This window comes from Argopecten irradians, chromosome 11, assembly GCF_041381155.1.
Source record: "Argopecten irradians isolate NY chromosome 11, Ai_NY, whole genome shotgun sequence".
Classification (NCBI taxonomy): domain Eukaryota; kingdom Metazoa; phylum Mollusca; class Bivalvia; order Pectinida; family Pectinidae; genus Argopecten; species Argopecten irradians.
In genome coordinates, this window is record NC_091144.1 from 13,581,596 (window position 1) to 13,597,426 (window position 15,831).

General features: G+C 36.1%; 2 protein-coding genes across 6 annotated transcripts in view; one reads left to right on the forward strand and one right to left on the reverse strand.

Annotated features, from left to right (window-relative positions):
- Window positions 1-238: 238 nt before the first annotated feature.
- LOC138334794 (uncharacterized) lies at window positions 239-5,320 on the forward strand. Of its 3 annotated transcripts, none has more exons than XM_069283524.1 (6): window positions 240-373; window positions 1,029-1,109; window positions 1,582-1,663; window positions 2,510-3,062; window positions 3,383-3,800; window positions 4,632-5,318. In XM_069283524.1, the coding sequence occupies exons 2-6, from the start codon at window positions 1,043-1,045 to the stop codon at window positions 4,754-4,756; spliced, it is 1,245 nt and encodes a 414-aa protein (XP_069139625.1). In that variant the 5' UTR covers window positions 240-373; window positions 1,029-1,042; the 3' UTR covers window positions 4,757-5,318. The 3 variants fall into 3 exon arrangements, with proteins under 3 accessions (XP_069139626.1, XP_069139625.1, XP_069139627.1); XM_069283526.1 differs by having other exon boundaries at window positions 3,383-3,548; window positions 4,632-5,312; XM_069283525.1 differs by lacking the exon at window positions 1,582-1,663 and having other exon boundaries at window positions 239-373; window positions 4,632-5,320.
- A 380-nt stretch (window positions 5,321-5,700) lies between these two features.
- The window catches only part of LOC138334793 (uncharacterized), a 30,456-nt gene continuing 20,325 nt past the window's right edge, over window positions 5,701-15,831 (reverse strand). Inside the window, exons 14-15 of one of the 3 annotated variants that reach the window (XM_069283523.1) lie at window positions 8,029-8,369; window positions 5,701-7,757 (exon numbers count right to left, since the gene is read on the reverse strand). In XM_069283523.1, the coding sequence (XP_069139624.1) occupies window positions 7,463-7,757; window positions 8,029-8,369 (636 nt within the window). In that variant the 3' untranslated portion in view covers window positions 5,701-7,462. The remainder of the gene's footprint in view (window positions 7,758-8,028; window positions 8,370-15,831) is intronic. The other 2 variants (XM_069283520.1, XM_069283521.1) reach the window with 2 other exon arrangements.

Genomic DNA, 15,831 nt, shown 5'->3' on the forward strand with positions numbered 1-15,831 from the left:
TTTTTGTCATCACTGATAATGTTTTTCGAGTTCCTTTTTATCCTTGAATGGTAATACATTATACAAACTGACTAAAATGACGGCGGCTTATGTTACCGTCTGTTAAGCTGATCACGGGACCTCCTTTGTTGTCCTAGTCACGACTTCGTGGTCGGGATTTGATACCCTCTCGTGATCGTGTCAGAAAAATGATATAAACTATTTATAGCTTTACATTTGGACCAACCAGCAGACGATATTTTGTTTCACCTGAATGAATAACGGTTTTAAAAAGTAGCTTATGTTTATAAATGGCGGTGACCTACATATATACTTATACCTACTGATGCTAACACATTTCCATTCCAATAACCAACCTCTCTACTGAAATAAGGTAAGCAAACGAACTTTATTGCGATAGTAAAGAATTGTAATTTTATGTATAATGCATTTTAACGAATCATTCAATAGTCTAATAGTAATCTTATCCATACTCAAAGTTACAGTAAAAGAGCTTCTCTATTGTGTTTATACAAAATGTATAATGTACATGTACGTAGTATATTGATTTACGTACTTACATTGTACTTCACTACAATAATAAATTGTAAGAATTTTCCATTCCCCTACTGTACTGTCAATATTGTTAAAATTGCCAAATACATAATATCTTTAATAAAAAATACGTTATTGTAACATACTAATTTATGCTGACAGCTCGTATCGTACTCTTCATACTTGTACCTGTTACCTTACCGTTGCCTGTCTTTGCCAAGTTGTTGAGAATTTCAAGAAGCTCTCAATCTAGCAGTTTCGAATAAAGAAATATTATAACAACATGTGATAGTGTAATTCAGTTTCTATCTTTTGTGATTTTGAGTTATTTGTGGTCAATCTACAGCCTGTCCATAAAGGCAATGCTAAGTATTATTGAAAGAAATCACCTCAAATTGTTGTGGTATAAAATCGGAATAATGTCATGATTTATGAAATATACAATCTGAAAATGATATATAGATACCATTATACCAAAAATTCTCTATTTACAGAAGTTACACAGTGTATGGAAATGGATATTCATATCACACTATTGGTTTTGTCAACAGCAATCGTATGTTTATATGCTAGCGGTAAGTTGATACATTATGTAACCGACATACGTGTACAAAGTTGTTTCCCTATCACTCAGAATGGCTAACAGACGATACTTCCAACGTATCATCCTCAATACTCCAGGGGTTCCGAACACTTACGATCTCTACACCCCTGGAATATATCATAATACATTTGAAGGCAACAGAATGGTACACTGTGGTTAGCAGGAAATATTTGCAGGCCTGTGATTACTTCAGATGTTTCCCGCTGAGCTGCCCCCAATATTACTACATGTATGGCATAGTGCAGGGGCGTAGAGATAGTAAGTAATGGAACCCCAGGAGCATCGAGGATGCCGATTTATATTACCACATATTGCTCAAGTAACATAACAATGTTTAGAAAAATAAGGCCAAACAGCATATACAATTATATATGATGACAAATGCATATACAATTTGACTGTTATGTGGTTATAATTAAAGATATATCGTATTTGTTTAACAGGTCTGACTAATGAGGAGCTGACTTACTTCAGAGTCAGCGGTTCATATGATGCTACTGTTAATGTAGCTTCACAGACAGACAGGTATTGATAAATACTTAATTATACTATATATATAATCACATAGACTGATATTCAGTGACTCCACCAACGTAATATAATCCGTACGATTCGAGCACGTCGTGAACAAATAGCAAACTTCTTGACACAGTTTAACATAGGGACTTTTTGCAAAGTAGGTTAAGTACAAAACTGACTTAAGTCTAAAGTTTTCATATAAGCTACATCAGAAGAAAAGCTTAAGTTTTGACTTAAGTCTGCACTTTTGTTTCGAGAAATCGGAGCCTTGTCCTTTTTGTTCATTTTATATGAGATTTTATAAAAAAAAAATCGTCTCGACGATTAAAGTGAATAGTCGGGCAAAGAAAATCAGTCTAAATGCGTTCATTGGCCTTCCAAAAGTTCTCACATATTGATACGACGGCCAAGTTCTGCTTACGTTTCCCAGTTCTGACCATTAAAATAAAGGAAAGTTGAAAGCATTGAAAGCGAGGCTGCGTGGAAATGTAACCACGGACATAGTCAGCCGGGAGGACATTTTAGGATCCCTATACTTTAAATTAATTTCTTTGTACGCATACAGATTTTGGCAAGAGATTTCATTTTTCTATTTCATAAGAAATTATACTGGATACATTCACACCAGTTTACCGACTTTAGCCATCCTGCCCGACTGTTCACTTTAAACTTTTGATCTCCAAGGCTCGGGAAATATCACGCCTTCGGGTAAATAAACCTCCATATAACAATGCAACCGTGGACATCACTGCATAGAACAATAATAATAATAAAGATTATATGTGACCACCTCATGTAGGCGAGCTAAATAAAACAATACTGACAGTGAACTTAAGCTATGATTTTAAACAGGTACATGATCATGGCGTCAGGTCAACCGGATCATGATTGGGAAGTTGTCAACCCTAACACACCAGTCGACCAAAACTACAATATCCCGATACCGAAAACCCCAACAAACGAGAGCACTCCGGGATGTTTGGCTCTAGGCATCATCGGCATTACCAGAACTGGTGTTGCCCTTTACAATCCTCTGGATGCCCAAAGTGAAAATGCTGTAGAAGGTCCTGGGGCGGAGGTACTAGACAGCTGTGATGGACACGCGGATCCGCGCGGAGTTTACCACTATCATGACCTACCTTTCAACTGTTTATATAGAGGTGATGTGGACGAATTTATGGGAGTAGCAATGGACGGCTATCCTATCTATGGACCTAAAGTAAACGACAGTGGGGTCATCAAAACTCTAACGTCGGCTGATCTGGATAAATGTCATGGTAGATTTACTGCGGATGGGAGATATCGGTACCACATGACATTCACATTTCCTTACATATTAGGCTGCTTCTGGGGAAGTATACTATACGACAGGACACAAACGCAGGCCATATGTTCTTCAGATACCTCAGTTATATATCATTAGCATCCGAAATATAATAGGAAAATTATTTGAAAAAGAACTGTCATTTACCATCAACTGTTATAATTGATAAGACATAAAGTTTCATTTTTATCAAACGGAAGTATAAAACTGTTTATGATGTTCCTTGCTTTATAATATGAGTACCTTATTGTGCAGAAGGTACAACGTATTCCACACACTTTTATGTAATTATTTTGTTACACAACCAGTGATCATTTTGTGAGAATAGCACATTTTATGATATGGATACACTGTCACCTTCGTCAGCCATTGTGTATGTGTATATTCATAACGTTTCAATTTCAGTGTGGAACGCCTTATTCGGTCACTACCTCTGTAACTGTTCCACAATGACTGGCGGTGGCGATGGTGCCCCTGATCCTGCTTGTCACCATACTAATGCGAACAAACCATCCTATTGCTGTGACCTCAGACCAACACCTAGATACTGTACGGACCCCAATACAGGTACGACTGCCCGCCCTTCAAGTTCAACTTCTCGCCCTTCAATTACGACAACTCGCCCTCCCAGTACGACTGCTCGCCCTTCAAGTACAACTGCCCACCCTCCAAGTACGACTTCACGTCCTTCAAGTACAACGGCCCACCCTCCAAGTACATCTGCTAACCCCACAAGCACGACTACTCGCCCAACAAGTACAACTACCCGCACCACAAGTACGACTGCTCGCCCTTCAAGTACATCTGCTCACTCCACAGGTACATTGAACGACTGCCCGTCCTTTAAGTACAACTGTCCGTCCCACAGACGTACTTTTTCCTTCTCATCTAAAGCAAATTTAGTATTTATTATTCTTATTTATCCAAATAATATTTCAATAAACACTAACTAGGAAAACTTCAATTTCCCCTATCATCCTAAGTTTGGAATTTGATAATTATTATTAAATCAAAATAGTGTCATTTCAAAGACTTTGACGAGCGACTATTCCCTAATGGTTTTCCGCATTCAAAATATTTGCAAAATCTGCTTGATAAAAGTATTACTGACCTGACCAAATGAATCTTAAATTAATAGTTATGCCACATCCTTCTGGCCAATATAAACTACACCAAAATAGCACGTATATAGTCACATGTTCCACTGACGAGAAATTTTCTCGCTGTCTTCCTCAAATGGTGATTAACTACATGTAGTTCATTAATTTAAATGTCAATGTTTGTAAGGCCTAAAAAATATTCCTTTCTTTCTTTTTCTCATTTTTGGAACCTTCCCTCCTTTTAAGCAACTCATCTCGCTTCCCAAAGAAAATATCATTGAAGTGATCAGTTAATATTTTGCAAATATTTTGCAATATTTCGTGTTTAATTCACAAGTTGTTGTAGCTGAATTAAGACAGTGGACTCTGACGTATATAACAAGTGGTGATTTCATTTTAACAAGAAAAAATCTGAGTCAGTTCAACAGTACATATAATCGAGTAACAAAAGTTTTTCGAAATATAAATCCAACAGTAAGGGCGCTGCAATAATTCGTGCATCTTAATATTTGTCGTAATGAATCAATATGGCTTTATTTTCTTGTTTCAGATCCAACACAAACTTGCTTCCCCGATTGTGATCCCAATGGAGCTAATACACTAAACCAGAGTTACGCCTACGTGTATCTTCTCTTGCTAGCGTGCTGTTACGGAATATTACAGCGTCTCGTATAAAACTTTATTCATATTACTCCATTATTAGTTACCATGTCATCACAAAGTTTGGTTAATTCATTTACGCAAACTAAAACAAATGTGTTAATAACAAGCTTGGCAATTTATAATTAAACATCGTTGTTATATATAACTAATTATTTCAAATCAAATAATAATGTAACTTATATCTGTAATAGCCATTAAGACTGAATTTGGTTTATGTTTTCGAAAGGATATTGAAATTTGTGTTTACTGGAAAACAATACATTAAGTAAGATGTATAGTTTGCTTATACATCTGTTGTAAACGTTTTATTTTTCGATTTTACTAATACATGTATCCAGGCAACAGTTTTGTCAATGTATTCTAACAAACTATTCTGTTAAAATTCTGAACAGGAAATCATTACAGAATTGTTAGTAATGGACTTGCCTTTATCTCATGATTTTTTCCATTAATGAATATTGATAAAATTACTAGTAGACAGCAGTATTTTTACCTTAAATTATGTATAACTCACACATGTAACAGGCCATTTTATACTTCGCTCATTTCCCAAAATATCATATCATATCTTTACATTGTTTTTATTTGTACATGTATGAATATATGTTATATAAATTTTTCATATTATATGGATTTTGCAGGACAAAATCATTACTACATATTTGTGAATATTTTTAATAACATTGTATTCATTTCTCTCAATGAGATGTATGGTATATTACCTATATCATAATTATATGTTTAATGAATTTATCAGTTTCGCTTAGTAAAATCCTCGATTAAAACCGTATCTTCAATACTTACGCTATCAAGCAAAGTAGGGTAAGCATAATGAAGATCTGGATTTAATTGATTAATCTGATTAAAATTGAATATCGAATTCATAGTGTTCCATAAGCGTTGATGAGAAATAGACAACGGCAATTGTATTTCAAAATTATACGTCTATACATTAAATGTAATGCAAATAGTATGGAAATTTATTTCATATGAAAAAAAGGCATATACATTGAATGAAATATTGAACAGGTTTCATTTTGTACATACTATTTAAATAGTTGGGATTCCTATTACTGTATTAATTAAAGAGAATTTCACTTATCGACATATTCTTGTCTGTACTTATGAGTTAGTGGTTCGGGCACCTCTAGATTTTACAGTATAATAATTATATATATAAACATACAGATTAAGTGTAAAAAGAATATACTTAATAGAATCTAAATTATCAAGAATTGGTAAACATTCTTATATCTTCAGCGGTATGTGTATTATAAAAGCACACCTAAGAAACGTTTCTTTGTTTTGTGTGTTAAATAGTATTATGTATAGCACAACATGTAAATTAAAAGTTAAAGCTATGAATTTCAGTGTTACAATACAGTAGATATGTTGAAATGTTGAAAGTAGATCACATTGATTATGTACATAGTTTTATTTGTATAATTGCTGTATTTTCTTCTCCAGCTTCCCTTTTGCTACTAAAACCTATAAAACAGTATTCTATAGTTGATAATTTGGGTATACACAAAATTGAAAATTCACCATAAACATAATATGGATACGCATTAACATTTTTAATTTGAAGTGATGCATTTATCATTTTGTTCATGTAAAAGAAGGCTTCGTGGACTTTTATGTCCCACAGAGTAAAATTAAAACATTATGTTTTTTTTATTAGATTTAATCAAGAAAACTTAACTGAAACAAAATATTGTTGTGTATCCATGATCTATATTGAAAACAAATTTGTATTCACGTGAATAAAATTTTATCTTAAAACATTAGTCTTCAATACTCTCTGCTCAAAAAGTGTCATATCTTCCATAAGTTCTATTTCATCAGAGTATTTTGCTTAATCATATATAATAGTACTTGACCTCAAGTCCTCCAAATTATGTACTACTTACTTCAAATCTTCTTGAAAATATAATGTTCATACATGTGTAAGTATAGGTAAATTCGTTAAAGCACTTCATCACATACTTCAAATCTGTTCTTTGCATTAGGGGAAAAACATGTATCATATGGTTACAGCACTGATGGAGAGATATGAACTTGTAAATCTAAAAGCTATAGATACACAGATACACTTTCAACAGATGGAAAATCTAAAATATTTTATATTAAGGACTTACTAGAAGGTGACTTGATTTGTTCTTAGATTAAACTACTTTTAGAATACACAAGTATAGCTTTTCTGTCATTAGATTTGTAGCTCCTTTGTTTCTGGAACCTTGTCTGTCTAGGAGCAGATCTTTAGAGAAAAAGATTGTGAAGTGCACAAATCATTGGTCTCTGAAGACATCTGAAACTGCATATTATCAATCTGATCAATCCGAGTTACTTCCCCTTGTTTTTCTAACACGACACTTTGCGTTGTCTTGTATTAACTTGTATTTAAGCATTGTGGTCAAAAGAGTTTCAGGTTTTGATGTGTTCATGAATTTAGCAGAGATATCAATTTGCCTTCTATGACATAGATTTCCAGAAAACTGTTCATTTGCTTATAATTACATTGTAGCTTATACTTTTGAATGTGACACTCGGGATCCCATTCCTGTATATACATGTATCTAGCTTATACTTTTGAATGTGACATTCCCATTCCTGTATATATTTGGTACAAAAATCACTACAGTCAGCTCCAAGATTGCCTACCAAATAAATTTTTAAGTCATATGAAGAACTGGTTTATTTAATGTAGAATTATAATTTTTAGGAGAAAATTTCATCCAATATCGATAAATCTGGTTGCTTTCTGTTCGTAATTTCAGTAAATTGTTTATCCACACTTTCTGACCTTCCCTCATTTACTGAATCACTGTCAATGGAATGTTCAACAATGTGAGCACTTTCTGAACTTTGTCCTTTTGAAGGTGAACCTGGTATATGGTTTGATCTCTTATACGCTTTCTTTCTATGTATCTTTTGTCTGAGTAAATCAGTCCTTTTGTGAACATGAGCAGATCCAGTTTCTGACATTTCCTTAGTAGACGTGTCTCTGAATTTCCTAAAATAAAAAGAAGATAACTTGATTTATGTCAAACAAATTTCCAATGAATGGCTATCATTATGCAATTGACAAGTTCTTTTTTATAGACAAATTCACTTCAATTCACAATACAAACAAATCTCAGGGTATTTTATCACCTTCACACATCAAAACAATAATAAAAAAGTGTGAATTTGTTGTAAGTGTGTATTTTTTTCAATTGTTAGCTACATAACACAATCAATGGATTAAATATTTCCTTGTCACCACTAATTTTAACAACAGCTACCTTGGGGATTTTTGTGGACTTTTTTTCCTGATGTTGTCACTGATAAGTAAGGTGTCGATGAGCGATGGTACCCTACCAGACACGGTCTCTCCCATGACAACACACGTTGAAGGTTCTGTCACAATAATGTCTTCTGGGGTTATGTCACATTGTGTGTTCTGTTCATTCATAGAGGACATCATCTCTTCATCCTCGTCAACATCTCCAGAAAGAGATTCTGTAACAGCTTGTGTTGTCCTTTCTTGTTTCTGTTCTATGAGTGTTTGATCTGTATGTTTTCTCACTGTATTCTCTCTCATCTTCTGTAACTTAATGCTTCTTATAAGATCTTCTCTGCCAGCCTGTTAAGAGGAGAAAATATATGAAATAGTTGGTTCAAATGGGTTCTTTTTTATATAGAGGTTTATGATAATTATTGTATTGCCAGTCACAAAACTCACATCAAAAGATAAAATCACAATCGCTGGAAGGCGGGATTAATCAACAGTAAATTGTACTTTACCCAGGTTGTTTTGGGATCTCAAAACCAGCATATTCAACCAATTCTTACTATTTCATGGATCAAAATTTTGCGATAATGGTATTTTTTCTCTATCAAAAACAAGAGCAGACAAATTACAATTTTTCTTATAACGAAAGTTACTTACTTTACACCATTACCACCACTGAAAAGTTTGAGCTTCTGATTTTAATTCAAGATGAAAATATCAAAAATAATTAATTGCATTCCGAAAAAATTCTTTGGCACCCTTTCTTAAAGATGCTCCACCGCCGACAGAGCATAAATGATGTTAATCATTTGAACAATAATTGGTGTTTAATCGTGTATATATATATGCCTAATTAACAGAAAAAATAATATAAAATAATTTATTTCGCCTTTGGTGCATGCGCAATCAGTACTTCATTCCATATTGGATATAGTGTCACAGAATTTTTTCGGGATGCAATTAATTATTTTTCATATTTTTAACTTGAAGTAAAATTAGAAGCTCAAACTTTTCAATGGTGGTAATGGTGTAAAGTAAGTAGCTTTTGTAACTAGAGAAAAATACTAAATCGTCTGCTCCGGTTTTTTATAGCGAAAAAAATACCATTTGACAGCGGTAGAGCATCTTTAAGGTAGGTCCATACTTTTGAAAACCGCACCAATTTATATGACGCTAAACCGGAAGCTGCCAAGGTTGTTTTAAATTCCAGAATGGTTTCCGATACGCTACGACATTCCACTTGGATATTTTTTCAATAAGTGAAAATTGTCTACATATAATATTGAATGTTTAAAATCATTAAATAAATCAAATAAAAGCAATGAATATGACATGCTATCTCTGAGGTTTTTGCGGTCCCTGTCGTAAATGGGAATGGACTTTCAAACACCGGAAGTAACGTTCGTCGCAATTAATGATAAGAGGGGACCCGTCCGCACTGAAATTCCGGAATTCAATAAAATCGCCTACGGATATCCTTAAAACACAAAATTTGGCGAAAATCATAAAAATAAACAGACACAAACCAGATAGAATATGACAAAAACATATGAATTGATGTAGAATGTTTTTTTGTGGCATGATTTTTTAAAAATAGTGAAATATGACCAATCTTAGCCCTGGATGAAATTGGGTTAGGGTTGTGAGTTACAAACTTTAAGCTTACAAAATTGTGAAAATTTGATCGAGGACCCCAAGTTTTTATATGATATTTAAAGATATATTATCTTGGGCATATCATATACAAATATTGTGAAATTAACATGGGTTTTCATTTCTTTTTTTGCCTATTTATTGTTTTTTTAGGGGCGTAAACATGGCAAAACATGATAATTACGTATAGAAACGGTCCTCAGAAATAAAGAAAATTAGTTACCATTTGTAAAAATACAATAATTTTGTATATTGTTTTATCATTAGAAATTAAGGACAAAAAATCAACAGGATTGAGACTACATTCACCCTAATATTATGAAAAACATATTTTCATGAATTTTTCTTTTTGCGGCCAGCAAATTTGTACGGATGGTATATTTCAAGCTCAAATATCTCAAAAAGTAGTTCGAGAACACCCATTTTTCTATACAGATTTGAAATCTACATGAAAAATGTAAGAAAATAAGACCTATAAGAAAACAAGAGGCCCAGAGGGCCTGTATCGCTCACCTGGTTTTTTGTTAGTAATATTATCACAAGACTCAGACAATTAGAAAAATAAACAAAATTGACTCCCAAAGTTTAATTTTGAATCACAACCATACAATGATGCTATTGATACCATACAAATATGCTATCCAATACATAGGTTCAGAGACAAAGCAATTTATATGAAAATAGTAGCCTAATTGACCTTTTGACCTCGCATCTATTGCCGTCTAAGGCCCTGGGGGTCAGCCCTATCATTTGTACAATTTCAAATCCCAACCCTATAAGGATGCTACCATTGCATTATAAGTGCTCTTCCATTCTTAGTTGCAGAGAAGAAGTCGTTTATATGGAAATAGCTAAATTGACCCCTTTTGACCCCACCCTTCAGGCCCCCGGGGGGTCAGCCCCATCATTTGCAAAATTTTGAATTCAAACCCTAGAAGGATGTAACCATTGCATTATGAGCTTAATCCCATGTTAAGTTGCAGAGAAAAAGTTATTTATATGGAAATTGACCACTTTTGACCCCGCCCCTCAGGCCCCCGGGGGGTCAGCCCTATCATTTGCACAATTTTGAATTCCCACACTATAAGGATACTACCATTGTATTATGGGTGCTATAACGTGCTTAGTTTCAGAGAAGAAGTCATTATATATGGAAATAGCCAAATTGGCCCCTTTTGACCCCGCCCCTCAGGCCCCCTGGGGGTCAGCCCCATCATTTGTACAATTTTGAATCCCCATCCTATAAGGATGCTACCATTGCATTATGGGTGCTATCCCATGCTTGGTTTCAGAGAAGAAGTCGTTTATATGGAAATAGCCAAATTGAACCCTTTTGACCCCGCCCCTCAGGCCCCCCGGGGGTCAGCCACATCATTTGTACAATTTTGAATCCCCAACCTATAAAGATACTACCATTGCATTATGAGTGCTATCTCATGCTTAGTTTCAGAGAAGAAGTCGTTTATATGGAAATAGCCAAATTGACCCCATTTGACCCCGCCCCTCAGGCCCCCGGGGGTCTGCCCCATCATTTGTACAATTTTGAATCCCCACCCTATAAGGATGCTACCATTGCATTATGGGTGCTATCCCATGCTTGGTTTCAGAGAAGAAGTCGTTTATATGGAAATAGCCAAATTGACCCCTTTTGACCCCGCCCCTCAGGCCCCCGGGGGGTCAGCCACATCATTTGTACAATTTTTAATCCCTACCCTATAACGATACTACCATTGCATTATGAGTGCTATCTCATGCTTAGTTTCAGAGAAGAAGTCGTTTATATGGAAATAGCCAAATTGACCCCATTTGACCCCGCCCCTCAGGCCCCGGGGGGTCAGCCCCATCATTTGTACAATTTTGAATCCCCACCCTATAAGGATGCTACCATTGCATTATGGGTGCTATCCCATGCTTGGTTTCAGAGAAGAAGTCGTTTATATGGAAATAGCCAAATGGACCCCATTTGACCCCGCCCCTCAGGCCCCCGTGGGGTCAGCCCCATCATTTGTACAATTTTGAATCCCCACCCTATAAGGATGCTACCATTGCATTATGGGTGCTATCCCATGCTTGGTTTCAGAGAAGAAGTCGTTTATATGGAAATAGCCAAATGGACCCCATTTGACCCCGCCCCTCAGGCCCCCGGGGGGTCAGCCCCATCATTTGTACAATTTTGAATCCCCACCCTATAAGGATGCTACCATTGCATTATGGGTGCTATCCCATGCTTGGTTTCAGAGAAGAAGTCGTTTATATGGAAATAGCCAAATTGACCCCTTTTGGCCCCGCCCCTCAGGCCCCTGGGGGGTCAGCCCCATCATTTGTACAATTTTCAGTTAGTAGCCCATAAGGATGCTACCAGCCAAATTTTGTTGAAATCCGACCAGCGGTTATGGAGAAGAAGTCGATTGTTGACGGACGGACGGACGGACGGACGACGGACGACGGACGACGGACGACGGACGCCGGACGCCACGGTATGGCATAAGCTCACCTTGGTCCTTCGGACCAGGTGAGCTAAAAATGACATTGGTTTTACCATAAGTATGGAGCTACCTTAATATGAAATGAAGTGCTAATTGTGCATACATCAAAGGCAAAATGAATCATCTTATATTATTTTTGTGTTAATTAGACATGTATATACATAATTAAACACCAACAAGGACATAGTCATTCAGATCCCCCGCCAATGGAGATATCAAAGCTGAAGTAAGTTTGATTGTAGAGACTTATGTGTATGAAAAAAAAACAGGAAAAAGGAAGTTGAGCTAAAGAAAGATGGAGTATAATTCAAGTAGAGTGGGGCTGCAATTGTTGAATCAGGTATACAGCCTTGACATTAATTTATATTAGAATATATACACAAAGATGGGTGGAGTTTTGCAAAGTAACATTTACCATTTACCATGATATTTTCAGCAATGTTTCCATGGTAACGGAAAAAGTGCAAAAAATGAAAATAGCAAAAGGTACTACTAGACCATAAAAAGAAAGTGTCTATGAAGTTTCGTGGAAATATCTCTGCTGGTTTTAGAGTTATGCTCCGGAAATGAACCTACTACAAAAATATGATATTTTCAGCAATGTTTCTATGGTTACAGAAAAAAGCACAAAAAGTGAAAACCTAAAAATAGCAAAAGGCACTACTAGACCATAAGAACAATGTGTCTATGAAGTTTCATGGAAATATCTCTGCTGGTTTTAGAGTTGTGCTCCGGAAACGATTCTTACACAAAAATCTGCCATTTTCAGCAATGTTTCCATGGTTACAGAAAAAAGTACAAAAAGTGAAAACTTTAAAATAGCAAAAGGCACAACTAGACCATAAGACAAATGTGTCTATGAAGTTTCGTGGAAATATCTCTTCTGGTTTTAGAGTTATGCTCCGGAAACGAACCTGGTACAAAAATCTGCTATTTTCAGCAATGTTTCTATGGTTACAGAAAAAAGTACAAAACGTGAAAACCTTAAAATAGCAAAAGGCACTACTAGACCATAAGACCAATGTGTGTATGAAGTTTCGTGGAAATATCTCTACTGGTTTTAGAGTTATGCTCCGGAAACCATTCGTACGGATGGACGGACAGACGGACGGACGGACGGACGGACGGAACCCATTTGTATATCCCCCGCCAACTTCGTTGGGCGGGGGATAACAAGGACATAGTCATTCAGATCCCCCGCCAATGGAGATATCAAAGCTGAAGTAAGTTTGATTGTGGAGACTTATGTGATGAAAAAAAACAGCAAAAAGGAAGTTGAGCTAAAGAAAGATGGAGTATAATTCAAGTAGAGTGGAGCTGCAATTGTTGAATCAGGTATACAGCCTTGACATTTATATAAGACTATATACACAAAGATGGGTGGAGTTTTGCAAAGTAACATTTACCATTTACCATGATATTTTCAGCAATGTTTTTTCATGGTAACGGAAAAAGTGCAAAAAATAGAAACCTAAAAATAGCAAAAGGTACTACTAGACCATAAAAAGAATGTGTCTATGAAGTTTCGTGGAAATATCTCTGCTGGTTCTAGAGTTATGCTCCGGAAATGAACCTGCTACAAAAATATGATATTTTCAGCAATGTTTCTATGGTTACAGAAAAAGCACAAAAAGTGAAAACCTAAAAATAGCAAAAGGCACTACTAGACCATAAGAACAATGTGTCTATTAAGTTTCATGGAAATATCTCTGCTGGTTTTAGAATTGTGCTCCGGAAACGATTCTTAAACAAAAATCTGCCATTTTCAGCAATGTTTCCATGGTTACAGAAACAAGAGATCCCAGAGGGATCTTGGCGCCCACCAAAGAATGATCTATGTCAGACAACAGAAAGAGGGATCTTTTCCCTGCTTTTCAAACTTTTACTACATACTATATATGAGCCTTGAGAAAGATCCTTTCAGTACTTTCTGAGATATGTAGCAGTAACAAACTTCAATTATCAAAATTCAAGATGGCTACCTGTCGATCATCTTGCTGACCAATCTGTCCCAAAATGCAATATGCACAACTAGGGTCGTAGGGGAACCTACATATGAAATTTGAGAAAGATTCCTTCAGTACTTTCTGGGAAATAGTGTTAACAAACTTTAACTATCAAAATCCAAGATGGCCGCCGGTCGGCTATCTTGTTGACCGATCACTCCCAAAATGCAATATGCACAACTAGGGTTCAAGGGGAACATGCATATGAAATTTGAGAGAGATCCCTTCAGTACTTTCTGAGAAATAGCGGTAACAAACTTTAACTATCAAAATCCAAGATGGCCGTCAGTCGGTCGGCCATCTTGTTGACTGATTGGTCCCAAAATGCAATATGCACAACTAGGGCCCTAGGAGAACCAACATATGAAATTTGAGAAAGATCCCTTCAAAACTTTCTGAGAAATAGCGGTAACAAACTTTAACTATCAAAATCCAAGATGGCCGCCTGTCGGCCATCTTGTTGACCGATTGGTCCCAAAATGCAATATGCACAACTAGGGCCCTTGGAGAACCAACATATGAAATTTGAGAAAGATCCCTTCAAAACTTTCTGAGAAATAGCGGTAACAAACTTTAACTATCAAAATCCAAGATGGCCGCCAGTCGGCCATCTTGTTGACCGATTGGTCCCAAAATGCAATAAGCACAACTAGGGCCCTAGGGGAACCTACATGTGAAATTTGACAAAGATCCCTTCAAAACTTTCTGAGAAATAGCGGTAACAAACTTTAACTATCAAAATCCAAGATGGCCGCCAGTCGGCCATCTTGTTGACCGATTGGTCCCAAAATGCAATATGCATAACTAGGGCCCTAAGGGAACCTACATGTGAAATTTGAGAAAGATCCCTTCTGTACTTTCTGAGAAATAGCGGTAACAAGAATTGTTAACGGACGGACGGAAGGACGGACGGACGGAAGGACGGACGGACGGACGACGGACCACGGACGAAAGGCGATTTGAATAGCCCACCATCTGATGATGGTGGGCTAAAAAGTACAAAAAGTGAAAACCTTAAAATAGCAAAAAGCACTACTAGACCATAAGACTAATGTGCCTATGGAGTTCCGTGCATATATCTCAACCGGTTTTCCAGTTATGCTGCGGAAACGAACCTGGTACAAAAATATATTTTCAGCAATGTTTCCATGGTTACAGAAAAAGTGCAAAAAATGAAAACCTAAAAATAGCAAAAGGCACTACTAGACCATAAGAACAATGTGTCTATGAAGTTTCATGGAAATATCTCTGCTGGTTTTAGAGTTGTGCTCCCGAAACGATTCTTACACAAAAATCTGCCATTTTCAGCAATGTTTCCATGGTTACAGAAAAAAGTACAAAAAGCGGAAACCTTAAAATAGCAAAAGGCACTATAAGACCATAAGACCAATGTGTCTATGAAGTTTCGTGGAAATATCTCTTCTGGTTTTAGAGTCATGCTCCGGAAACAAACCTGGTACAAAAATATGATATTTTCAGCAATGTTTCCATTGTTACGGAAAAAATGCAAAAAATGAAAACCTAAAAACAGCAAAAGGCACTACTAGACCATAAGACCAATGTGTGTATGAAGTTTCGTGGAAATATCTCTACTGGTTTTAGAGTTATGCTCCGGAAACTATTCGTACGGACGGACAGACGGACGGAAGGAACCCATTTGTATATCCC

Excerpts from the sequence above, each read along its gene's own strand:
- LOC138334794 (XM_069283524.1), top strand. The coding sequence starts at position 1,043 with ATGGAAATGGATATTCATATCACACTATTGGTTTTGTCAACAGCAATC. Across the intron at positions 3,063-3,382 it reads CCATATGTTCTTCAGATACC|TCAGTGTGGAACGCCTTATT; the intron begins TCAGTTATATAT and ends AACGTTTCAATT. Across the intron at positions 3,801-4,631 it reads TACATCTGCTCACTCCACAG|ATCCAACACAAACTTGCTTC; the intron begins GTACATTGAACG and ends TTCTTGTTTCAG.